Source organism: Sphaeramia orbicularis, chromosome 9 (genome assembly GCF_902148855.1).
Source record: "Sphaeramia orbicularis chromosome 9, fSphaOr1.1, whole genome shotgun sequence".
Lineage (NCBI taxonomy): Eukaryota > Metazoa > Chordata > Actinopteri > Kurtiformes > Apogonidae > Sphaeramia > Sphaeramia orbicularis.
The window spans coordinates 41,836,945-41,864,687 of record NC_043965.1 but is presented as its reverse complement, the minus strand read 5'-3'; the positions used below and the strand labels follow the sequence as shown (position 1 = coordinate 41,864,687).

The 27,743-nt window shown below is 36.0% G+C and overlaps 1 protein-coding gene across 1 annotated transcript; it reads left to right on the top strand.

Moving 5' to 3' along the window:
- The first annotated feature begins 8,254 nt into the window (after nt 1–8,254).
- LOC115426149 (tumor necrosis factor receptor superfamily member 10B-like) lies at nt 8,255–23,631 on the top strand. Its single transcript, XM_030144138.1, has 10 exons — nt 8,255–8,661; nt 11,952–12,102; nt 12,308–12,436; nt 12,564–12,675; nt 15,878–15,969; nt 16,915–17,007; nt 18,903–18,943; nt 21,163–21,411; nt 22,709–22,745; nt 22,981–23,631. Exons 1-10 carry the CDS (start codon nt 8,584–8,586, stop codon nt 23,265–23,267), a joined length of 1,269 nt encoding a protein of 422 aa, XP_029999998.1. The 5' UTR covers nt 8,255–8,583; the 3' UTR covers nt 23,268–23,631.
- Nucleotides 23,632–27,743: the final 4,112 nt, after the last annotated feature.

The window sequence follows — 27,743 nt, the reverse complement described above, 5'->3', positions numbered from 1 at the left end:
GAAACATTTGTATATCTTTGTAGGCATTAAATATGGAGGCTATTAGGCTGGAGTGTCCGTACACCCAATAATTTCTGATTTGACAGGGGTACAAGCCTGCGAAATTTTTAGTAGACACCATAATACAGAAATATTTTGGACTTTAAAAGAGAAATGCAGGGCCTGTCAGATTTTTTGACAGAGCATTCTTATTTTTTATCTACATATGCACCCTTTCTGGTACCCTTGGTTGTGATCAGGCCGTACATGGTGTTATCTAAACTTCACCTAAAACCATAATATCTGCAATAATTACTCCTAATTACTCGTTTTGGTCTAGATCAGTGTTCTCAACAGGGGGCGTTGGGACATCGTTGGGGGGTGTTTGGAATGAAAAACCTGAGAAGGGGGTGCTGAGACCAAAATGGGGGGCGTCTGTATAAGTATCAATATCAAGCAGCATGTTATGTAATGGCAAATTTCGACCCCCAAACCCTGCCCCCCACACACAACTTATTGAGCTACGCCCCCCCAGTCTTTGGTGGTAATGTCCATCGTGCCCCCGCCCCCCGCTTGCGAGGGAAGTGCTATCTATGTTATGTACATAATGTCCTTCAGACCCAGCTACAATGCTGCAACCCCCCCACCCCAACAAAAGTGCAATTTTTTTTTTTTTTGGGGGGGGGGGGGCACTCATGATGATGTAAAGGGCATTTGTTCAAAAAAGGTTGAGAAACCACAGGTCTACATTAGGTACAACAAACCAAATTTAAAACATGGATTGTCTGATTATTAATATATATCAACAACAGTCAGATTTTACATAATTTTTTTCCTAAATCGATCATATACTAGCCTTATGGTAAGAGGCTTTTTGAAACTATGATATAAAAAACAAACAAACAAAAAAAAAAAACAATTACATTTATGATTAAAGTTGAAGTTAAAGCTACAAGCAGTCAACTGTAATATATGTATCTCACTCACTAATCCACTTGGACACATTTAGGCCTTTATCAAATCAGTGACTATTTTGATCATTTCTGCACATTTACAAAACAGTGACAGCAACAGTTACAGTGAGGATAGTGAGTCCACAGTCTCAGCTCCAGTGTGGTCTACAGGATCTGTAAGGTCCACTTCTGCATGTGTAACTGCACCATGAAGTACTGGTACTAATGCAAGGAATGATGTTCAAAGGGATCAGGTGGATGTGGACAGGGGTCTGGATCAGCACTGATGTTGGTCTAATGTTCTGAAATACATGTTGTTGTTTTTTTTTACCTTACACGTGTTTTTTTGTCGGCTAAAATTTACTTAGGGGTCAAATGAGTGGCCATTTTTGTGAAAAAAAAAAAAAAAAAGTTGTAAGAAATGCATAGAACTGTGTTGAAATAATGCTAATACATTTGTGCACAGACTACTGATATTATTTGACAGTGGAAGCTATATTTTCAGAAATATTGGATTTTGAATAGCACGTGTACAGGGTGGGGAAGCAAAATTTACAATATTTTGAGGCAGGGATTGAAAGACAGTGTATGACCAATTAGTTTATTGAGAGTCATGAGAATTTATTTGCCACAAGAAAATTTACATAATACAGGGTGTCCTGTAAGTCTCCATACATAGGAGACATAATACATTCCATACATATATGGTTCTAACATGTATTTCTGTATATTTCTTCTTTATAGTTCTTCAGCAGACACGTATTGAAATGTGTTCCCGACAAAATGGCAGTCATATAGAGCATATTATATAATAAAAATGGTTTATGTCAAGAAATGTTTATTTTTCCTATGTATGGAGACTTATGGGACATCCTGTAGAACATTTTTTTTATTCTATGTGTTCTCCTTCTTTCTCAATAACTGCCTTCACATGCTTCCTGAAACTGTGCAAGTGTTCCTCAAATATTCAGGTGACATCTTCTCCCATTCTTCTTAATAGTATCTTCCAGACTTTCTCATAATAGTTTTGCTCATAGTCATTCTCTTCTTTCCATTATAAACAGTCTTTATGGACACATCCAACTATTTTTGAAATCTCCTTTGGTGTGACGAGTGCATTCAGCAAATCACACACTCTTTGACTTTTGCTTTCCTGATTACTCATATGGGCAAAAGTTTCTGAAAAGGTATGGATAATAGTGTTAGGTATGATTATGACATCATATGTGTTTGGTTTCAAAACAACTGACGTAGTGCCTGCTGAGAAAAAACAACTAAATGTTCATTGTACATTTTGCTTCCCCACCCTGTATGTGAAAACTTTTGCTGGTGGATGGATGTGACATTACCCATGATTGCTCTGGTCAGTACCAGTACTTATTAGTAATAAACTTATATACTTACTATTGCTAATTCTCCTCTTATTCATAAATGTTCGTATTGTGGATCTAAAACAATAACAGCTGACACAAAAACACAAAATGTGGCAGTGGACGGATGTGACATGGTTGTTACAGATCCCATCATACTGATGCTCGGCAGCCATGTCACTGTTTCCACAAATGATCCCTGTGCAAAAACTAGGATCAGAATTATTTATTGTATAGTTTATCATCATACTAAAGAGGAAATAACAATATAGAATTGTTATTTCTTCATAAAAATGCTTATTATTAGAAAACTGTTTGATTTCAAAAGTGACGTGTGACATTCTTAATGTATGTATTGGCGTAACATAAGCAGGATGGCTCAGCACCATACTCCATATTGAACCTGTAAAAATAAAACATGTGATATGTAGGATAGAATCTGTAAGAAAAACTGGGGAATCTAAAGAATAGAATATTTGTTTTTCAGGTAAATTCAGTTCAAATATAACTTGGCCATTTGTGACATGAAAATATAGCATTAATTGTGATGAAATTGGACATTTTTGAGCTGAAAACATAGTTCATATGACCATCAACATGTTGCAACAGAACTGAATCCTGTAAATTTGCATACCTTGCATTTACCAACACAAAGTTCCTTTGGGGATTCACTTACATTGATTTCTTATGCACAAAGACAGAAATAAGACCTTTAAGCAAATTTTAGCTGTTGTTATTTTTTTTTTTTTTTTTAGATTTACCATAAATTCCGGACTATAGACCCACACTGAATATAAGCCGCAGACCCTAATTTTAGAAAGAAAATCCAATTTTGTACACGTATAAGCCGCGCCGGTTTCCACCAGTGGTGATTTCTCATAGACTGCAGAGAAGCCCGGCTTCCCCTATCATTATGAAAATTAAATGGTTAAATATGTTTGGTTGTGTTGACATTTCATTGACTACACATGTGTTAAACACGTTCATCTCACAGACGAGTTCGTTCAGAATCAGCTTTATCACAGATCATCAGACTCCATGTTGTTCACTTCTCATACATTCCTGTTGCTCTGTTTCCTCATACGATCTATGGTCAATGCATTTCCCCGTTGAAGCCTGGCTTCTATGGGAGTCTATGGACCGAGTGGAACCTTTTTTTCATTGCGTCAAAACTGGACGGTAATTGGATAAAGGTTTTCTTTGAGTTCAAATGAAATTCTTCCCTGTATGTAAATGGGTATGATGTGTGTGAGCTTGCTGTCATATCTATAGGTTGATTCGTTGTTAATATGATGATTAAAAAACAAAGACAAAAAACGAGGCAATAAAAGGATAGTAATAAAAGCACATTTTCTCTTTTTTTGTTTTTTTTGTCGTGGGACTTATCGGGGTTTCCTTTGGATTCGTGCTGATACGGTATTGACTTGCTTTGCACCGGCTGTGGATTCACGGACTTAAAATGACTTGAAAGACACTTGAAAGTGAACAAATTTTTGTTTTTCATTAGAGTAGGACTTTTAATTTATTTTTTAAAATATAAAGATTAAAAACAAGTAATTACGTCTGTGGTAATATCATTTTCATTTAACATTACGCACGACGAAATTTATGACGGTCTCTGGAGAGCTTTATTGGGTGTTTTCATTCAGAGTTTTGTTTTGTATATTTGTGAAACAATATTAACATTTGAAGGTTTACTATTTTTCCTTAAAATTTCCCCTTTTGTGTGTGTTAATATTAACTTTATAAAGGTTAAGTTGTTAATGTTATCCATTCCTGCATACCTGGTAACAATAGACAGATTCTTCCCTGGGGTATGGCAGGCAGTAAGGGAAAATCATCATATAAGCCGCAGTGTTTAAAGCGTGGGAAAAAAGTAGCGGCTATAGTCCGGAATTTACGGTACTTTTTGGATTTTTTTTTTTTTCTTTGGGCAAGGAACCAAATATGGTAACTTCACTGACCTTGATTTTCTATATAACAATAAAATGTTGAGAAATTTGTTATGTCCTCCAATACACACTAAGGTTGAAATGTTGAATTTCAAAGTATTCCAATGGGTGAACTATAAAGGGTTCAGCTTTTTTGGGAGAAAGAATCAGTTTTATGATCATTCATGCATGAAAGGGTTGCCATAATATTCTGGAGTCTTTACCAGTGTGCACTGGGTGATACCCAATTGACGCTTGACAAATAAAAGGAAAATCCTGATGGGAGAAAACTCTTTTAAATCATGTTGTTTTTTATTTTTTAGATGCATGGTTCTCACAGGTCAACCGTGCTACAAACATATAATGATTTGATGCAGGGTGGGCCCACAAATGAAACAAAGACGGTACACATATTAGATGTTTGCTGTTAAAAATACATCTTTTAGTCATTTCTGTGCAGAATGAGTCATCTAAACATGAACCCACGCTGTGCAAGTCTATTCATACCCCATTATGGGATTCCACGCTTCATTTCAACCCTAATTTTTCTCAGTCTACTAAGCATATTTTGTTTGATTAATCCTTCTCAAACAGCCTGTTCACCTCCATCGACGGCCCCTCCCTGCACTGATTCACCCAAGACACTTCTGAGGAACAGCGAGGGGAGGTTTGCTAACGTGAGGATAATCTCAGTCCCTGCCCAATGAAACAGGAACGCTTCACTTAAAGGTTTTCTTTCATATGCTTAAAAATCACAGTCTGTTGCTCGTTACAAATAATCAAAAAACATATTTGAGAGAAAACTGGAAGTACAAACTGGGCGTTAGTATCCCTGTGTGGCTGCGAAACAGCGTGGAGTTCAATGTGGAGTGGAGTTTTAAAGCCTCGTATGTGCAGAAGTGATTGAAACATCTAATATTTTGACAGGAAACACCTGAGATCCATACTTTATATATATAATTGTAAAAACTAGCATCTAGACACCCTGTAAAATATGATGCATTACTATCATTAACTACTCAACAGTATATGAAGTATTTCAAATGAGCTCCTTACCTTTAAACCAGGGCTGTCAAACTCATTTTAGTTCAGGGGCCATCCATATTCAGCTAAATTTGATCTGCAGTGGGCCGGACCAGAAAAATAATAACAGAATAACCTATAAATAATGACAACTCCAAATTTTTGTCTTTGTTTTAGTGTAAAAAACAAACAAACATTAAATTATGAAAATACTTACTTTTATAAACTATAAAAAAAATAAAAAAAAACCCTGAAAAAACTGAAATTTAAATTTAAAAATGTAAGAAAATTTAGTGCAATTTTAACATTATTATTCCTCAACTTCTCATTTGTCCATGTGCATTATGGATCAGATCTACAAAGACACTAAACACTGAGGAAGAGCAGAAAATTGATAAAATTGTGCTTAATTTTCTTTAGACATTTCAAGTTGTTCATATTTGTTCAGGTTATTCACATTTTATTGTTACAGGATAGTTTGGAAATGTAAATATTTTCATAATTTAATGTTATTTTTTGCACTAAAACAAAGAAAATTTTTTTTAAGTTGTTAATTCTAGATTTTTGGCTTAATTGAAGATTTTTTTTACTTAATTGAAGTTGTTTTTTTGTTTTTTTGGCTTAATTGAAGATTTTTTTTTTTTTTTTACTTAATTGAAGATTTTTTTTTTTTTTTTTTTTGGTTTAATTCAAGATTTTTTCCTTAATTCAAGATTTTTTTTTTTTTCTCCTTAATTCAATTCAAGACTGTGGAATTTTTGCACTTGGCAAAAACATCCCAGGGGCCGAACTGAACCCTTAGGGGGGCCGCATTTGGCCCCCGGCCCGCATGTTTGACACTTGTACACATAATATGCAGATTAAATTACACAGTATTGTGAGAAAGTTTTAGGCCAACATTAAGATTGTTGATTTTGTAAAGTTGTAATGTCCACACATTTGTTATTCTTTGTATTAAGATCCAATCTGGATATATGTGTTGTATGTACAGCAGTAAAAACAAAAGTTTCAGGGCAAAAAGGCAAGGTAAGGCAAGGGAGGTTTACTTATATAGCACATTTCATGTACAAGACAATTCAAAGTCCTTTATATAAAACATTAAAAGCATTACAGAAGAAGCAATAAAAAGTATAGGCATGAGAAAAACAAACAAACAAACAAACAAACAAAAAAATCAGATAAGTAGATAAAACAGATAAAACAGACAAGCAAAAAACAGTTTTTATGAACCACAGGAGTCATATTTAGTGTGACCTCCCCTTGCACTAAATATGCTTTTAACCATTCTGTTCAGAAAATATGAGACTGATGGCATTAATTTTCTGATGTTTTACACCAGGTTTCATTCAACACATGTCAGATGTTTGTAATTGTTTGTGCTGTTTCTTGTACCGGGGTCAGAGGTCACAGTACACTACAATACTGACCTTAACCTTTACAAACAGATTTAGCTGAGTTATAAGGCTGTCTGCATATTTCTTGTATTTTCTTGTATCTGAAGAAAAGATAATGAGAAATAATATGTATGCTCATTTTAACACAACAGAGTATTAATATGTACGATTATGCACGCATAGGTGTAAGTGTGTATAGATAGACATAGACAGATGTAGACAGCCACTGATGACAGATATAGGCCTAGTAGATAATGCATTTTAATCAATTCATTGTATTTATGGATGCATAAACTATTCAAACTATTCAATAATATATAAAGCAAGAACAATTTACTACCGGGCAATATTCAAGAAATGTTTTGTGAAAGAGAGGGAGGGTATGATTTACGGGGAAAATTAAATTTAAGATTTATAAAGTCTGCACTACATTAAAAAGTTTCTGTATCACCATTTGTGGAGTAAAACTGTGGAACAAATTGTGTGTGGAGATAAACAAATATCAAACATAATTCAGTTTAAAAAAAGATACAAAGAATTGATTCTACAGAGGTACAGTATTTAATAATGACAATGAGGCTTGTTTGTTTATGAATGATGTTGTACTGATAAATCTGCTGTAATTATTGAAGAGAATGTTTGATTTGTTGAGTCTGTTTGTATGACTGTACTGACATGAACATACTGTTGTGGATAATTCAGCTACTGCATTATGGATTGTTGTGGTTCGATGCTAAAATTAGGGAAATAGTATAGGCTGATTATTGTATAAAGTTAATGATAAAGGTGTAAAAGCACTGAGGGGTAGGATTAAATAAGTTTATACTTCTTCCTACTCCTTTTCGACCATGCAAAATTCAGACTTGTATGTGCTTGAAGATAGATTCTGTCCATTTAAATGTTATTTTGTTTTGTTTATGCCTTAATTTGCTTTGTTTTGTCTTATTTTCTTTGCATGTTTGAAATAAATTTTAAAAAAAGAATAAAAAAAATAAAAAACAAAATATAATATTGTGCATTACATTCTTTGTCTTTCATCTATTAATAAATGATCAGTCAATAATACACTTAAAAATGTACTCTTTCACAACAACTGCATGTGATTTCTATGCAAAGCAAGTGGGAGTTGCAGGAAGTGATTGTTGCATGTCCTTAAATGCTGCATTTAGGAAATCTAGGAAACCACGAATAAAAAGACACAATAATGTTATTAATTGTCTCTTAGCTGTCTTAACTCTTTCTTTTTCAATTAATGTGCTGTAATATATTATTTTTAGGGTGTCTATTGTCATCACAGCAGGATATTAGCCACGTCTGCTAAAGCTGCCCTTTTTATTATTATTGACACGGTTAATTAATTGGGATAATCCACCATAAAATAAACTAATAAACTGAAAGTAAACTGAAACTAATCAATACAATATACTTGCTAAGTATGTCTCATCTCATTGTAATCATCGTCTGAATTACTTTTCATTAAGGCGTTTGAGTTTGATTGACATAAGTAACTACATATCTTTTCCCAGTGTACGTGAACGCAGCACGGTGTCTTCTCCTCTGCTATATCACGGGAAACGAACTTACCGCGAGGACACCAACTTTTACGGCGCGTGCAAAGTATCACGTTCCACTTTGTAGTATTTAGCTTATTTTTAACAATAAATTATCACAGTAAAATAAAAAATAAAAAAAAACACGGAAAGACGTTAAATTACTGGGGAAACAATGAAGTGACACTTTAGTTTAGGCGTCTTCTTGAACTCCAGCTGATCTTTGACCAACCCTTCCACCCCCCGACCCCCCGACCCCCCATCCCGCAGACACTCTACCCGTCAGAGGCGCATCCTGCCGGGGCTACCTCCGCCACACCTGCCGTAACCCTCGAGGAAACGGTCACGGATTACGGTACCGCATTCTACGACCTACTTTTGAAATGAACCGGTCGACAAAGTTAGAAAGAGTTGATTTTTTACATCTGTACCTAAGAATGAACCGACTACAAGGATATATGGTAAGTGTTTTTCTTTTTTTTTTGGCTAAAATTTGACTTTTTTTCTTCGCTCGAGGCCTGGTTCATAGCCCGTTCCTTGGCTAATTTCCTGCGTAGTTTAGCTAATGATGGAGACATAATTGGGTAGAAATAGTAGTTTTTTAATTTATTTATTTATTTTTTTTTTTGGTCTCCTGTTGCTGAATACAGAAGTAGTACACACCTGTTCAGACACAAGCCTATTTATTCTGGTTTTCTGTCTTATTTTCCTCCAATATTAAGTGGCCTATTTCAGTATATTATCATTTCACAGGTGTCTCCACAGAATGTCACGTTTATCTGCCAGACCTCCCACTATTTTTAAGCCTAGGTGCGAAATTCCACAAAGACAAACCAAGTCACCTCATTTTAACTATTTTTAAAACCAAACGTGTGATAAATCCCTGTATAAATAAATCTTAAAGTAGAACTAATATTACTTGATTTCCATTATCCTCCAGTGTCCTCCTGACCTGTTTCCCACCCACTGCCATGATATTTCCACACACACATGCCCTAAAAATATAGTGTGTGGTTTTTAGTTGAGGTTTTTTACTAGAAATGAGACTTTAAAAAATCAGCCAAGAACTTATTTATCTGTTAAATACAGATATACAGTTATTTTTTTTACACTACAACACAAGCTTATTTATTATGATTGATTTACAGCCATATTAAGAGTGAATTTTATGAGTAGATTCCTAAAAGAAGTGTTTTTATATGTGAGTACATGTCCCAATTAGTTTTGTAAATGATGGTTGAAATACATTGGGTTTTAATGTAGTTGAAAGTTGTTAAATAGAAGCTACTGATTGACGACAATGATGATGATTATTATTATTGATGTTATTGAGTGGAATTTTTTAAATTTTAAATATTCTTCATATATGATCACATGTGGGCTACATTTGGAGAAGTGGTTGTGGAAATAAGTCTTGTCGAGGCATGCCTGCTTTATATTTATTTATTTATTTATTTATTTATTTATTTATCATTTCTGACCATATTTGGATATTTACTTTCAGGTGACAGGTCGTAATACCAACCCCACCCATCTTCTCGGTCTTTCTAGAGATCAAACCTGTGAACTGGAAGTCCCCTTTTTCAATCACATGTACTTGCTCGGCTCTGAGCTCGTTTATTAACGTGAAAGTGTGGTGTGGTCAGAGGTGCATTTTATTGCTGCACCGCATTCTTGAGAAATGTTGCATCATAAAGCCTGCCACCATTGTGAGGAAAAAATCTAATGTAAGCTTGTGTTTAGATGCGGCACCTTTGGAACTTATTTATGAGGAAATGATGTGTTTACACAGGACTTCCCACACTGCTTTGCTTATATTATTGATATAAGCAAAATATACATTGTACTGTGCAAAAGTTTAGGCCACCATTATGTTTGTTGTTTTAACAAAGTTTTAATGCACACACACAAGCAGTTCATATTTTCTGTATTAAGATACAGTCAGAATAAATAGCAAATATATACAGTAGTAAAAGTCAAAGTTTCTGGAAAGAAGCTTCTACAAACAGTATTTATTTTACCCTTTCTATTCTCTTTATGTCTTTAAGTCATTTATTTAAACAATATGCCATTTGCTGCATTTATTATTATTATTATTATTATTATTATTATTATTATTATTATTATTATTATTATTATCATTATTATTATTGTAATAAAAATAATGATTCGTCCATCTGAGATTTTTGTCCAATCCATTTCTGGAACACTGTCCACCTGATGATTTGACACATGGTCTTTATCACGAGGAGAGGTGCAGTGTACAGTGTGATGCTGGAATTGAAATTTTTAGATTTTTTTTTTTTCTTTCAAATTTTAAAAAATTTCAACGTACAAAATTTGTCCAACCCATTTCTCTACACTATTCACCAGTTTCTTTTCTAAGTTGACACACATGCCCTTAGCACTAGGACTGTTGCAGTGCCTGGTTTGATGGCTTATTTATTTATTTATTTATTTATTTATCTATTTATTTATTGTACAAATTTTTGAAAATTTCAACTACTTACTTACAAACACTATTCACCTTATTCCTGTCAAATTTCACACACATGTTCTTTACATGTGCCTTTCTCCCATTTTTCCATTTTTACCCCACCCCTCGAAGGGTGGCAAGTGGTGTTTTTGGTTCAGTTTGTTTGTTACCTCCACCATGGAGCAACGGAGGTTATGTTTTCATCTGGGGTTGCCTGTCTGTCTGTTTGTCTGTTAGCAAGATAACTCAAAAAGTTAAGGACGGATTTTGATGAAATTTTCAGGAAATGTTGATACTGGCACAAGGAACAAATGATTAAATTTTGGTGGGGGTGGGAGGTGGGGGTGTGGATCTGCAGAGGTCTGCACTCTCCAAGTGCTTTTCTAGTTTGTTTGTTTAACACTTTAGCTGCAAAACTATTGGTCACATTCATACCAAATTGGGTTCACCGATTGCCAGTGACCCAGAATACATCTTACTACATTTTGGGACAAGTAGGTCAAAGTTCCAATTTTTTATGAATTTTTAAAATCTTTTTTTTTTTCCCATTTACTTATGAGTGAAATTTCAAGTGTCTATTAAAACATAATTTTTGATTCAATTTACTTCAAACTTGACATATATTTAGAGGAAGTTGATATGCTGACATCAGCACACCCATATACGCTTAGACATGATGACATCAGCTGGATGGATGCCAAAATAAGCTAAAATATGTGCAAGGGGTGGGGTTTGTTGTGTCTGGCACCACTTGTTAAAAAAGTTTAGAACATTTATTTAGATAGATTGAAACTTCCGACTTAAAATGAATCCCTGCGTAGGAAGGGTGTCAGTGAGCAGGAGGGTGTTGTGCAACTGGGCGGGGGTGTTAGTAAGCTCTACTTACTTTCTCAGTTGTTTGCTAATGTTTACTCCATGTTTCATTGAATTCATCCAACATTTCTCAATGTTTGGGCCATTTTTCATGGTCATGGTCACATTAAATCCTGACTGGTCCTGTTTTTTTGTGTGTTTTTTAATACTGAGCACATATTATTCTTTCTGAGACATTATTTGAATTGTACTGAAGACTGAGAAATCAATTCATTCAGTAGGTTCATTATAACCCTTTGAAAAACTATGAAGCCAAAGGTGGTCTTAGACTTTTGCACAATACTGTACATGTGCAAATAGCACCTTTTAAACAAATTAAACACCTGCCTAAAAGCTGAGTTTGGAACTAAAAAGGAGAAAAATATTATCCTGATTTATGTCCCTGTCATCTCTTATCCAAAGGTGGTTTTGGTTCTGGTCTGCTTCTGTCCCACCGGGGCATTTCCACAGTCTGGTCTTGACTTGGGAGGCAGGAGGACACGACGGGATGTCCCCTGCAGAGACAACCTGGAGTACCCAAACGGCAACATCTGCTGCTTAAACTGCCCAGCTGGTAAGCCACATGGAGCCGCACTTGATTTAGTCCGTGGAGACCGAAGTTTTGTCAACAACATGAATCTAAAATCCATCACAAGCGTTATGAAGCAGGCTGAGCTTGATTGTGATTGGTTGCTTTTATGCTACGATGATGGCTCGATTTGAACTGTGACGGCTCAATTAAGTAGATGAATAGTGATGTGTGGGTTCTGTTTTTTTAGGTACACATATGAAGTCACCCTGCAGCACAGCAGGGAAGAAAGGGCAGTGTGAGGAATGCGAATATGGGACATACACAGAGCATTCCAATGGACTGAAACAGTGTTTCCGATGTACACAGTGCCGCTTAGGTAATTCTGCTTGATGGCTTAATGCTATCGATCAGAAAGACTGAAAGAAAGATCAATATTCAACCTTTTCAGAGTGATTCAAGCATGAACTCCAAGTTAACAAGGCCTTTTTCATGTTTTGTGTCAGATCAGGAAATTGTACAGCCGTGTACCTTCACTCATAATACTGAATGTCGGTGCAAATCAGGAAGATTTTGTGCCCCCGACCAAGCATGTGAGGTGTGCAAGAAGTGTTCAAGGTGAGTCTCTGCAAACCACACACTAAACACTTAACCTTTAAAGAGTAATGTCAAACTATTCCTAAAGATGGGCTCAGACTTCAGGAGTTTAAACATCCTGGCTGATTATGAAATCGGAACATCACACAGACAATGAAAAACTTCTTATATGTTCCTGTCTTTATCCTCAAACCTGAACACACTACAGGCATCGAAAATAATGGTGCATCATACACAACTGGGTAATAATTACAACTATAGTGCCAGAGGGAGCAAACGCACCACCACATATGATCCCACAGGGAAGGAGATGTAAACAAAATTGAAACTGACGTGGTCTCATCTGACTCACTGGATGTTAAAGCAATGAAGGGGTGATTAAAAAGACTGCCTGAGGTCTGATGAATAACAAAAACGAGTTATAGGCAGCATGTGATCAAGGCCAATCAGCTCCAGGTAGAAGTCGAATTTAAGGCCAGTATGATTCTACCAAGAAAAGATTCAACTATCGCTGGGCAATATGGAGTTTTAATAAAGGTTTTGTTTTCTGAAAACTTCTAAATCACAAAGTCTGAGTCCAGTATAATTTTAGTAAAGATAAAAGAAAGTGTGTTGTGGAATCATGTTTTGTCTTCAGTTTGTGTAGTCAGAAACTACTCCTATTTTCTATTATGATGTAATGTACAGTATTTGACCATATTCCCTTGTTCTTTATTTGGCAGTGTTTGACCTCATTAGAAACTAGGTAACAGTTGAAGTGCACATTTAAAGCCATATTCATTTGAACTAGTTTATCCTGTAGACTTTCAAAGATTCAGAAGCAAACATATCTGTGTTTTACTGACGTTATCTCTGGTTCTAAAGTCAAGGCACTGGAAAAATGCTCCTTATCTAGTTAAGTCTGACGTCATGGTGCCATAAAAGACATTTCCAGATCCAAACAGTCACTAAACAGCAGAGCCTCTATGCTCATATGCTTCTTTATTGTAACTTCTAAAGGAGGCAGGGATCAGCGATTAGAAGGAGCTAAATTCCTTTATTTATTTTGACATTTACATCATTTATAGCAGGGCATCACTTCACTTCAAGCTCAGTGCGTGTTGACATAAATTGTTAGTTCATTTACCTTCCCTTGGATGAACAAAGAACAGCACAAGTAAAGGATGGGAAACACCTCAAATGAGCCTTATTCTACATTAGAGGTCCATAAAGGTCTTGTTTGGCAGGTGCAGTGGGGTTAGCATTACTTGTCTGATGTGCTAACATTAGCTAGCACCAAACTTTGTTTTTTCTCCTTCGATTAAGACGTAACTTTACTCATCCACTTCCTTTTCCTTTGTCATTTAAAGCTGTGGAATGACAACTGGATGAGTTTTATGTATTCAGTACTGGAGCAATGAACAGGAAGTTATGTAAATGGTCGGTACTTGTATAGTGCTTTTCCACACATTTATGGTGCCCAAAGCGCTTTTCAAAGCCCATGCACGTATTCATAACACACTCATACACCAGTATGGTGGCTGCCGCCATGCAAGGCACTGCCAGACCCTACTGGGAGCAATTTAGGGTTCAGTGTCTTGCCCAAGGACACTTTCACACTCGTACAATGGTAGACAGGATTCCAACTGCCAACCCTTCGGTCATTGGATGACCTGCTCTACCAACTGAGAGCCCTATGTCTTGCATTAACAGACAGATTATACACTTCTATCCATCTCATCATCTTATGAGATTTCACTCTTCTGTAGAATTTCATTTCATTTATTCATTCCAGTCTAAATGATTGGAAAGGAGCAGGATGAAGAAAACTTAAAATACCTGCCCCTTTCTTGAAACATCTGCTTACATCAGATAAGTTGCCGTTACAGCTATTACAGTAAACAGTTTACATGATTGTCAATAAAAATAAAACAAATCCAAAATCCATAAGTAAAATTATTTCATTACATGCTTTTCTAAAGCTTCTCTATTCTCTCTTTATATAACCTCTTAAACTGAAAAAAAATATTTGTACAGCTCTTCTCTTCCATTGCCAAAGAACAGAATTTAACCTTGGTCTTTTATTGAATAGGTTTCCATGCTATATCACGGCATATTTACACCCAAAACAGTTCTTAAAACTTTTATGTATAAAAGCTAATGCAGCCTCCATAGCTCTTGAAACAGGCAGAATAAATGCACAAATGGAACAAATATATTGGAGACCTTAAAAAAAATCAAATGATAGATATTTGTTTGTTTGAGCTCCACACATTACAAATTACCAGAGGTCAAAAGGTAATTGTAGTCCAGTGCAAATGGGCTTAAATCGAAGTAATACATGTCTACGTACATCAATCAATCTTTCATTGAACAACAAACTCAAAATAGTAACTAAATGTGGATTTTGAAATAAGTAGTGAAAATAAGGGGAAAAATGGACATCTTTTTGTTGTACTGTATGTTATTTAAAATATTACACAAAAAAGGGAAGACTTATTTTAAGAAGAGTTGTTTTTGTTTTGGTTTTTTTTCTAAACAGAACTTGTATGGAATATGTATATGTTTTCATTTTTCAGACATGATATAGAAATGTGCTTAGTTGTTGTTTTTGTGTCTTACTCTGTAAAGTATTTTCCCAAATGAAAAAAAAAATTATATATATATATATATATATTAAAAAAACTGCGAAACTGAATATCAAACTACAAACCCTCAGTCAGTTTCAGTTGAGTTTCTTGTCACTATCTGAGCTAAATTCTGCCAGTACCAGTAGTCTGTAAAACATCCTATCAGTACAGATTAATCAGTTTATCTCCAACTCCAGTTAGCGGTTTTCTTCTTTCAAATTGGTTTTGGTGAGTTTAGCAGCAACACCACAGCTTTTTTTTTTTTTTTGCAAGATATATTGCTATCACAGTCCTTAACAATGTCGCTCCTCTTTCAGTACCTGTTTTACAGTTCCAGTTTACTTGGAACAACAGCTATGAGCAAGCAACCACATGCTGATAATGACAAGTTTTGATAAGGACTTGAATTGTGTAATATGACAGGCCTGCTCGGTGTCTTCTGCTTTTGCGTTTTGTTGAGATTCAGCCATTTTAATGCCAGGCCTCATCTCTCCACATCAAATGTCAGGAGGGATGAATCTGGGGCAAAACTCTTGCAGTCTGGGCCTGGTTTAAAACGCTCATGTAATACCCTTTCTGCTTTTAATTAATGTTTCTATCTGCTGACAAACTAGTTGTGGAAAAGATGAAGTGATCGTGAGGAACTGCACCTCCACCTCCAACACCGAGTGCAAGAAACGCCCACCTCCCTCTGGTTCTGCATCAGGTACAGTATTCAGTTCACCTCTACGAGAAGAGCTACGACTAAAACGGGCATCAATACAGATGTACACAGTGTTTTGGTACATTAGATCAGGGCTTTTCATGTTTGTAAAGTTTCTGTAGGTTTGCTGGGTCTTGTTCATAATAACTGACCAAACCACTTTATTTTTAGCTCCAATCATGACTGACAAAAGCGAAACAGAAGAACAAAGAAGTGTTTTGAAGGGTGTACACTACAGACAAACACTCTCATGAAATTAATTGTTATGCAATCGTTGTGTTTTTTTTGCCACTCCTGTGTCAATCCTGTATGAATGTACCTTGATCAGTTGCTAATCTTGAAATGATGTCTTTTATTCTGCACTGAAATACCAGTCAGTGTAGGTGAGCCCTGGATGGACCATATTTGGACATGGAAATGAAAACATGAAAAACTAGTGGGGCATAGTTGAATTCTTTTTGAATATGTAATGAGAAGATAAAATCGGTAGGACTACAAAAGTCCTTATTTGCTGATAACTTCGTTTGTTTTTGGTGTGGAATTGCTTTTTTTTTTTTTATAAATGTTCAAAAAAAGTGGAAATGATAATAAGTTTGTTAACCTCTAACTTAACAGTAATTAAATGTCCAGGTGAAACTGTTTGTGTCAATGCTACCGTACTTTCCGGTCTATAAGCCGCTACTTTTTTCCATACACTGTGAACTCGCGGCTCTAAAATTATGTGGCTAATTTATGTTTTGTGGGCTAACGATCGATCCGGCTGACGAAGAAGGAAATATAGCTGCTGCACGTAAGCTTGGCATCAATGAATCGATGGTGAGACATTGGAGATGGGGTGGGTGCTGCTTGTAGTCAAGTGTGGGTTATAGTCCAAAAAGTATGGTAATTGTTTGACGTCATTTTACAACCATGGTGTGATGTTAATGGTTTTTTTTGTTTATTTATCAGAAAATGCTGCTTGGATTGTGCCACTTGTAGTGTTTGCTGTAGTGGTCATTGCTGCAGTGCTATATTGGTGGATAAAGATCCATGGAAGAACAGGTGAGTGGAATTAAATTTACTTGAGTGGAAAAATTTCAATACAGACTAAAAAACCAACTGAACTGAACTGATGCAGTATAATGTGCTGTCAATAAGCACAATGCACATATCAACAAACTTAAATTAATACACCCAGCAATAAAATCCAGCTGTTTTGAACACTTTCATATCACACACATGAAGTGTTATTGTCTTTTTCTGGTCGCTGCAGGTATGTGTATTACTTTTTAAGTCAGTCTCTCATTTGTATGAAATTATCAGCACAAATGGAAGACAATGTTTACACTCTAAAAGCTCTGTGAAGCAATAAAAGGATTCCATCCGCTGCAGTACAGGAGCTTTTATTTTGTAATAATGTTGTGTTTGTACTATAAAGGCCTCTATCTAATACAAGCCTCTTTCAAGTAAAGGCCTTGTACCCTCTGCAGCTGAGGGTTGTGGAGGAAATACAGTAATGGAAAAGAAGGAAAACAGAATGTGTAATGGAATTTGTGCCATAAAAGTCCAACACTAACAGCGTACAGCGTCGGAAAGAAGTAGAAATGTGTTTTGGTCCTCTTCATTTGTAGAGTCTGAACACATTGTCCTCTGGAGACTGTAATACACAAGTGTTTGGCAGTAACTCGCACTTTGCTTCCCTTCTAAAGAATGTTCCTGTTGCACTGTCCTCTCCTTGATTGAGTTGTAAACCCCTTTAGATTACCTGAACCTTATATTGTATATGTAGATGATGTCTCATATGTTTTTCCTCTTCTCGTGTAAAATTTGGCGATTTTACGTCTTTGAATATTCAGATTCTCTCATACCTCTTATGAATTGATATATTGTTATGTCAAATTTATACAGAAGATTGATAGTGCAATAATAATTATTCCCAAAGCTGTATGCTGTTTTAAACAAAGACAGCTTCACGTCCAGTCTGGAAAGTAACATCTGACAAAATATTACGTATTCAAGTGTGTATTCACCAAGACACAGCGCACAACCCATACATGGAGCTGAAGTATATAGGTTTAAAGAGGAAATGAAGTGTCCTCTTAGGACCTGATCCTGAAATCCAATCATATTCTTATCAAATGCACAAATCTGTACTTTCATTTGTCTATTACATTATTAAAAAACCTGTTTGTCTGACAGTGCCAGGAAACTTCAGGAGACACTCTAATGGTGCGAAACGGCAACACCTCAAGGTTAAAATAAACCGGTATTGCATAATTTAATAACCTGAACAACACACTTGGAATGTCACTGTCATGAGTGTGTTTGGGCCGGTATAAAGTGACATACTTCATTAAGTTTTTCAGCTGTAAACGCTGTACTTTTAGCTCTGTGTAGATTTAAGATAATCACCATTGGTTTAACTAAAAAACAGATGGGGAACTTTGATTAAAACATTATCATTAAGAGTATGATTAAATTGTGAAACTAATTAGTTTTTCAAAACAAGTTGGGCTCATTTGGTTGGTTGTGAATGTTATTATCTGCCTACCCGTTAGTGCAGCTTTTATTCCTGTAGAACACATAGGCTGTGCTCATCACTGCTATGCATGGTGCCACATGTTTCACACTACTGTGGGTACAAAACCTGCTCAGCTGGACTGCTAATGGCAGGTATGAAGTAATTGGTTGAGCTGGCGATCACACAGCAGCAGGATGGTGGAGCTGCTGACAACGGTACTGTATATAAGACAGTATATCAGTGTCTTAATGAATATAACGTACACTCCTCCCACTCTGCCATGAATTGGATGGAAATCCCCTGTTTTTCTTCTTTTCTTCTCCTGTGTTGGTTTTTCCAATTAAAAGTGAATTCCTGTCACAAACATGTGCTGTTTTGGAACTCTGGGGGATTCCTTAAAGTTGCCTAATCCTCTCCTCACATTTTATTTCCTCAGACTCTGTGAGCAGTCCATCTGATGGGGTCAAAGCAGGACCAGTGAGTCACTTCATAAATTTTGACTCTGTTTGTATAGATTTAGGATATCTGCGGGTCCTTTAAAAACTCCCAAATCCAATAATCAGTGTCCTTTTTCACAAATAGCCCTCTGACAACACAGCCTTAAAAATTCTAGCAGAGTCATAGCTTAGGAGAGGTTTAGAAAAACTTTCAGAGCAAAGAAGGGACACAACTTGTATCTCAGTGTGGAGGCGTGGTGGACTGTGCTACTTGGTATGACACAGAAGTGAAAAAGAGGAAAGACTGTGCTCTCTCTTGGACAGTGAAATCAATATCCCTAATCATAGATTTTAGTTCCCTTGAGGAACTCTCCAACTTTTAAAAAATCCTCCTCCTGGTTTTTAGCTGTTTTTCACCTTAGGAGCTTTCTTAAGGGCTACAACTTTTATCTTCACTAGGATTAGAAAATACACATTTTCTGAGGTTTCTCTTTGTACCATGAACCCTTTATCAATCCTGACCCTGAATGTTAGGCCTTAAAATGTCTAAAATGTACTTTTGATTCTTCTTAAAATTTGATTAATTGAACATAGTGAATTTTGAGTAGAGGTAGATCAATATATCGGGCAGATACATTCATTTTATTCAATATCGACCATTGACCTTAATTTTCTTCTTTTTTTAAAGCCAATATTTGATCAGTAGTAAAAATGTTATATTTGATCAGGTACCTGTGTGAGCAGCACTTGAAGTTCAATATATGTTAAAAGAGTACTCTGTGTATGAGTGTTAATAATTTCATTTACATCGCTGCATAAAAATCTTAATTACCTCCGCCAAGGAGGTTATGTTTTTGCCAGGGTTGGTTTGTTTGTTTGTTTGTCTGTCTGTCTGTTTGTTTGTTTGTTTGTTTGTTTGTTTGTCTGTCCGTTAGTGTGCAACATAACTCAAAAAGTTATGGACAGATTTGGATGAAATTTTCAGGGTTTGTTGGAAATGGGATAAGGAAGAAATGATTAAATTTTGGTGGTGATCGGGGGTGGGGGGGCCCACGGGGGGGGGCCACTGATCAGCCTTGGCGGAGGTCTGCGCTCTCCGAGTGCTTCTAGTTATCTTAATGTTTCAGTTGTATTTTGCGGTCAATGTGCTTTAGAAAAAATAATAAATTGACCTTAAATATCAGCCTCAGAAATCAGCTGTAGATATCGGCCATCAGCTGACCAAATTTTTTTTACATCTGCATCAGTCAGCCTTAAAAAAACATCAGTTGACCTCTAATTTTAGCTGCTCAAATTAGGAACTTTGGATATGCCCAGTATTATTCACATGTGGAGTATCACTAATGTCTGGCCTCAGCGAGGGTATACATGATATGGGTTTTAATCTGGATTCTACCAGATCCAGAGGTGTCGTTTTATTCCAGCGTTTCCCTTCCTACGCAGGCAGATATGTCTCAAAGTGGAATATGCATTACACTGGAATATGCATTAGATTTTAGACAGACATCAGGTCAACCAGCACAGAGGAAAAAAATCGACTAAAATTGACCAAATCAGTGAGCCTCTTTTACATCCACACCAATACTTGAATCATTATTAAATTTCTGGAGTTATCAGATTATTCAAGTGACCATGTAAACAGGATAATCTGATATGTTTTATCAGATAACAGCAGTAATCAGATTATGATAAATAAGATTAACACCCCTGGATTTCTCCCCAATACTCTGATATCTTCCTCCATGTATACAGGTTAATCTGATTTATTTAATTCTTTTACATCTGCACCTGTGTAATAATAATTAAAATGGTAGAAAACAGAAGTTACGTAGTCAAACAGGAGTGGAAGACAATAACAGGAAGTTTGAGTCTATCATGACTATGCATGTACGCACTCTGAAAGAAATCTGGTAATAGACTGGAGCGTCTAAATCAGGGTTTTTGATTATTGTATTTCTAAGTGCGTGTAAACGTGTCAGATCTGATTATTACACTTATGTGATTACTCCCCCTTATTAGACTTTTATGGTCATGTAAACAGACTCAGTGTGTGCCACTTCTTAAACTTTCCCACTGAATTCATTCAAAAGTTGGAACTAAACCATGTCAGAGTCAGTTTAAAGCTGACGGTCTTAGGTGTATTCAACATTTTCACACCTGCAGAAACCCTGTAGATACATTTTAGAAAACGTTCTCTGGGGTAAACTGGGAAAGGTCATAGAGGGTGTGATTTGAACATTTCCCATCATCCACCTCCAGGATTACAGCACCAGCACCGAGGAGAAGAATGGTCAGAGCCGAAAGCCGAGCCCCTCCTCCCTGCTCCTGCCCCGGGTATTGGTGAGATCCAAATTCTCCGCCGTGGAGGATGAGTGTCAAGAGTTGTGTGAAAGCCTCACCAGTACTGCCAGTAACTCCCAGAACAGTCTAACCGGCCCGCCTGCCTCTGCCTTCCCTGCGCCCCCCCCTCCAGTCACCCTTGTAGTCTCCACGCCGCTCAACAACAGGGTGAGAGCTCCAGCTCCTCTCCACCCACGCTTCCTTCCTCGCTCGCCTCTTTCCCTCTCACCTGCTTGCTGGTTGTGTGTATGTCTTCGATGCCTAATCCTTATGAAAACTGTTCAACACTAGGGCTGTGTATTGGCAAGAATCTGGAGATACGATACAAATCACAATACAAGGATCACGATATGATATATCACGGTATATCATGATACTGTCAAATAGGCAATTTTTGGTTTGTTTCTTTTTTTTTTTTGTGATTATTTCCTTGAAGAATTGAATTACACCAGAAATATGCACAAATACTAAACACATTTTTATTTGATCAAAACAGGATCTAATGTTATATCACAAAATTTTCCTGTGTTAAAACTTAAATTATGTTTTACAGACATTACCGTTTAAGATCCTGCTCAAATGTTCATATTCTATTCGTTCATAACTAACATCATAACATTATTTTTGTGCAATTCCAACAAAGAAACTGACATTATTTAATAAGAGTGTTAAATAATAATAAATAAAATATAAACAAAAAAAGAAAAACAAAAAAAACCCAAAAATGAACCTCCACAATATCTGCATTTCAATAAATATCTAAAAATATCGATACAGTACTTTTTAATATCGATACAGTATTGTGAAATGAAATATCGCGATATGTTGCAAAACCAATATTTTCTTACACCCCTATTCAACACATCCACCTTTTTTTTCAGAAATCTCAAATCTATTCTACTTCCTTCCTGTTCTGTTCAAGCTACACTGAACTAGTCTGTGGAAATGAAGGTGATGACAGGTTTATCTACAGGAGGATCTTAAACTGATGTGATAAGAGGGTACTTTTTGTTTAGTGATTCATCAAATGTGGTTCCATTTTTTTCAACACACCCAGTGACTCACTGTGCAACACCTCCTTTGTTCCTGCGCCGTTGTTCAGTTGTTTTGACAATCAGGAAGTCAATGAGTAACATCTTTTGCTCCATATGTCATCGTTTAACAGAAAATATTGCTTACTCACTGCTTTAGTGTTGTTATGCTCTTGTTCTTGCTGTCTTGCATTTTAAATCCCAAATTCTGAAATAAATCATTGAAGAAACCAGCCTGAAAAGTAAATTATTAATGTATAATATGGGGCTGAAACTACCCGATCAGCAGGACCATGTGATTTTTATTTCATTTATTTATTTATTTATTTATTTATTTTGCAAGCAGTTCATTTAAAAAAAATAAAAAAAAATACAACCTGACTCATGATGAAATCTTTGAACATTAATGATTTTGTTTTTTTTTTCACATGTAGCCCGATGAACTACTGCTCAAGGTTGTTCCTGTGAACGGTAAAGTACTTTCATGACTATTTCTTATCACAAAAGTGACATTACTACAGCTGCTATTATTGAAAGTCATAGCTGTATTTGCTTTTAATGACAGAGGTCATGTACTGTTGTACTGCTTTTGAATCAAAGCCCATGAACTGAATATATAAGGATTCAGAGGGTTTTAGTTGTTCATCAGTGTCATCACAGCAAACGACTGCATGAATGAATCAAAGTATTCGTTCTTTGTGCGCAGGTGAAGAATCCTTGAGGAGCTGCTTTGAGTTTTTCGAAGACTTGGACGTCAACTACCACTCCAGATTCTTCCGCCTCCTTGGAATCAATGATAATTTGATCAAAAGCAAAGAGAGTCTTTGCTACGTAGACAGAGTTCACGATTTGCTCAACGTTTGGCTGGAGAAAGAGGGCGGAGACGCCAGCTTAAACGACCTCCTGAAGGCGCTACTGGATTTGAATCAGAGGCGGACGGCAGAGATTATCAGGATGAAAGCCATTGAGGGCTGTTTTTACGTACGCGAGTGACGGAATCACCTCATGGAACCCTTCATGTCCAAGACTTTGCGTAGTTCAATCCTGGTCAGAGGCTTCAGTCATTAGTCCATATTTTACTGGTGTGAGGTGTCAGTTATGCCACTTTACACAGCTTTTTTTTTTTGGCATTCCCACTATGTGAAGGCAAACTGTCACACACTCTCTCTAGTCCCACCTTGGCTGAGGTTCCAAGGGAGTGCGACAGGGCCACAAAGCAGCGTCCTGCGTAGTATGACAACTACTCACAGGAATTATTATTGGCTTGAAGTCAGTGGTTTTCAGGATGTCATTTTCCATGTACAGAAGTGAAAGCCAGTTCAAACAATGCTGCCCCTTTTCGCTACGAAGCCGATTTTTGTATAAGTTACAGTCTTCAAAAAGAACGCTGTCCTATACAGTTGGTCGCCATTATGCACATGAACACTCTGAGTGCACTTTCAACTTTCGGGAGTACAGATTCCAAATTGTCGGAATTATTTTTTGTACAAATTGTAATATAAATTAAAATTTAAAAAATCTCTAAAAAAGATTGAAACATTTTAATACAAAATAAAAAAAAGCTGTTAAAAAGGTTGAAATAGTTTAGTTCAAAATAATAAAATCTACTTAAAATGATTGAGAAATTCGAGTACAAAATAAAACAACTATGGGGCTTAAAAATTGAGTACAGAATAAACAGAAAAGAACTTAAATTAGCAATTAGTGAAATAACTAGAGGCCTTTGATGGGTACGTGTCAGATATGATACAAGGTGCATTGGAGGATTAACATAAAACAAATTAGCATGGGGCCCCTATGCTCATGGTACCCATCAGGCCCATGCGTTAAGACGGCCCTGGAGTCAGACTGATACTATATATACACACAAGTAAAATCAGGCTGCTGACAAATTTGTGTAGCCTGAAACATTTCTGCGTCACATGTTGTGATGTTGCAACGACGACACTAAAGGGAAGTAAAATATGTCAAGTGTACAGTTTAACTTTCATCCTCTTTTATTGTCACTTGGAGCTCCAGTGAAATTTATTTAAAATTCCTGAATGTGGTCTAGGGGGTTTTCAAATGTTCTTTGTGAGTGGTGTCCCATAGGAGAGGTGGTTCCATTCCCTGGACGAGCCACCATTTTGTGGAAAATTTCAATCGACCTCTGTGATGATCTTGTATATATTATTCATAGGGTCCGATGTTATGACACCACACGAAAATATCCGACGTTAATAAAATGATTGTTTTGTTAGACAAGTGAGTCGTTACAGACAAGCAGCTAAACACACTTTTCCTCTTAGTACTGTCAAAGTTGAACACTGCAAAAAATCCCAATCTTACCAAGTTTATTTTTCTCATTTCTACTCAAAATATCTCATCACACTTAAAATAGGACAGAATCACCTAAAGCAGGGATGTCAAACTCATTTGAGTTCAGGGGCCACATTCAGCCCGATATGATCTCAAGTAAAATAACAGTGAAAAAAGTAAAATTAAATTCTGATCATGTTTACATCTACAAAAATCTGAATAACATGAACAACTGGAAACGTCTTAAGAAAAACAACCACAATTTTAACAATATTCTGCCTCAGATTATTAGTTTATCCTTTACACATGCGCATTACAATTTACATTACAATTACAAATGCACAAAACTTTTAATAACAGGCAGAATATTGGTAAAATTGCATTTACTTATCTTAAGACATTTCAGGTTTTTCACTTTTTTTTGTAAATAACAGTTTTTTAATCTAAACATTTTCATGTCATTTTACTGTCTTATTTTAAGTGTGATGAGATATTTTGACTAGAAATGAGAAAAATACACTTGGTAAGATTTAGATTTTGGCAGTGAAAATGACCAAACTCACCAAATATTTTACTAATCTCTCTAATCCCAGCTACAGAATCCACTGAACCATAAGACTGACTGTAGTAAACTTTTAGGAGAATATTTGGTGGCGTCGGCGGTACGATTGTTACACGTGATTGAAGCTTAAGCTAATTAGCCACAGGTTAGCCGTCATGTTTTCAACAGTGACACAGGTAACATCGGAATCTCTCGCCTTTAGTCTTAAGTATCTTTGCTTTGAAAGCAGTCGCTATTGTGAATTTTATCTACAATTTTCAACTAGTCCTCCAGCACCAGTGGATCAAGTTGAAGCCATTCTCGAGTAATTGTTTTTTTTTTGTTTTGTTTTGTTTTGTTTTTTTGCTGCAGCACCAAAGATTTTTAGATTGTCAAATCATCAGGAAGTGGTTTGCTATAATTTAAAACCCCAAATCTGTTCTATTTTTATTCCAACATCTTTTTGAAGCAAGATTTTCAAGATCTAGTGTCTAAAAAGAAGTTCTTATATCTCACTGAAAAGTTACTTTTTAGGTGATTCTGTCTTATTTTAAGTGTGATGAGATATTTTGACTAGAATTGCAAAAAATACACTTAGTAAGATTTGGATTTTGGCAGTGAAAATGACCAAACTCACCAAATACGTTACTAATCTCTCGAATCCCAGCTACAGAATCCACTGAACCGTAAGACTGACTGTAGTAACATTTAAGGAGAATATTTGATGGCGTCGGCGGTACGATTGTTACACGTAATTGAAGTTTAAGCTAATTAGCCACAGCTTAGCCGTCATGTTTTCAAATCGAAATCTCTTCTCTTTAATCATAAGTATCTTTGCTTTGAAAACTGTCGCTATGTCATGGTGTCTAAACCGAGGCGAGCTGATCTGATTCTTTTGGTGGAAAAGCAGCGTTAGCGTGTTACTGTACAAATATGAAGAGGAAATTCAGGGCGTTTCATGATTTTTCAAAAAGGGTAGGAACCGCCCACTAGAATTCAAACAGTCATGAACACGGCTGTATGTATTATACGATAATCGCAGTAGAATTTAAGTTATTTTGTGTGATTCTAAAAACTGCGATACTTGAAGGAACAATGAACTCCACAAACAAGCTGATGATTCTGGAGTGTTTGACCATGTCCTCAGGTAGAAGTGTTGCACTGACATAGGCGCAGAACACAAAAAAACAAGAGTATTTTTTTAAGATAAACTGGCACAAATTATTTATTTTCGCCTTTGTACATATGTGATGATCAGTGTTTGTGTTCTTGTGTGTTATCATGTTCCTGATCAAGTGGAGTCTTTGATATTTACATGTCGTCGTTGTGCTGCTGCTCCACTGTTAACTAGGGCTGTGTATCGGCACGAATCTTGCGATACCATACAAATCACTATACTAGGATCATGATATATCGATAAAAAAAGTTAAAAAGGCAATTTTTTTATTGGTTTTGTTTCTTTTTTAAAAGATTATTTCCTGAAAGCATGGAATTTACGGTGGCCCAGAGGTGCAACAGCCCAAAAAATTTTTTCCATTATAAGAAAAAACCCAGAGAACAGTCCAAAAAAGTATCCACTATAAGAAAAAAAAGAGAACAGCCCAAAAAAATATCCAGTATAAGAAAAAAAAGAGAACAGCCCAAAAAAGTATCCACTATAAGAAAAAATAAAAATTAAAAACATCATCCGCCTTTTCAGTTAAGAGGGCGCTGTTTACCCGAAAGGTCTCTTGCTTTAAAATTTAGGCCACCACAAAAAATGAAAGCATAGGCTGAAAATTTTTAAGGCCTTCAGCTAATGTGGCTAATGCTAACAAAGTAACCTACCGGAAGCGGAGGTTGGTGCACTAAAAATAAAGTTATTTAAAAATAGTGGATAATTTTTTGGGCTGCTTTTTTTTTTTCTTACAGTGGATCATTTTTTGGGCTGTTCTCTTTTTTTTCTTATAGTAGATAATTTTTGGGGGGCTGTTCTCTTTTTTTTTTTTTTTTGTTCTTATAGTGGATAATTTTTTGGGGCTGTTCTCTTTTTTTTTTTCTTATAGTGGATAATTTTTGGGGGCTGTTCTCTTTTTTTTTTTTTTTATAGTGGATAATTTTTTGGGGCTGTTCTTTTTTTTTTTCTTGTGGATAATTTTTGGGGGCTGTTCTCTTTTTTTTTTCTTATTGTGGATAATTTTTGGGGGGGGGCTGTTCTCTTTTTTCTTTCTTTTTTTAGCGGATAATTTTTGGGGGCTGTTCTCTTTTTTTTTTTTTTCTTATAGTGGATAATTTTGGGGGGCTGTTCTCTTTTTTCTTTCTTTTTTTAGCGGATAATTTTGGGGGCTGTTCTCTTTTTTTTTTTTTCTTATAGTGGATAATTTTGGGGGGCTGTTCTCTTTTTTCTTTTTTTTTTTAGTGGATAATTTTTGGGGGCTGTTCTCTTCTTTTTTTTTTCTTATAGTGGATAATTTTGGGGGGCTGTTCTCTTTTTTTTCTTATAGTGGATAATTTTTTTGGGCTGTTCACTTTTTTTTTTTTTCTTATAGTGGATCATGTTTTTTGAGCTGTTGCACCTCTGGGCCACCATAGGAATTACACCAGAAATCTGCACAAATACTAAACACATTTTTATTTGATCCCAACAGGAT

Bases quoted from the DNA above. Each gene is read 5' to 3' on its own strand.
- LOC115426149 (XM_030144138.1), top strand. From the start codon at position 8,584: ATGAACCGGTCGACAAAGTTAGAAAGAGTTGATTTTTTACATCTGTAC. The intron at 12,676-15,877 runs GTGAGTCTCTGC...CTGACAAACTAG, and splicing joins GTGTGCAAGAAGTGTTCAAG to TTGTGGAAAAGATGAAGTGA. The intron at 15,970-16,914 runs GTACAGTATTCA...TTTATTTATCAG, and splicing joins TCCCTCTGGTTCTGCATCAG to AAAATGCTGCTTGGATTGTG.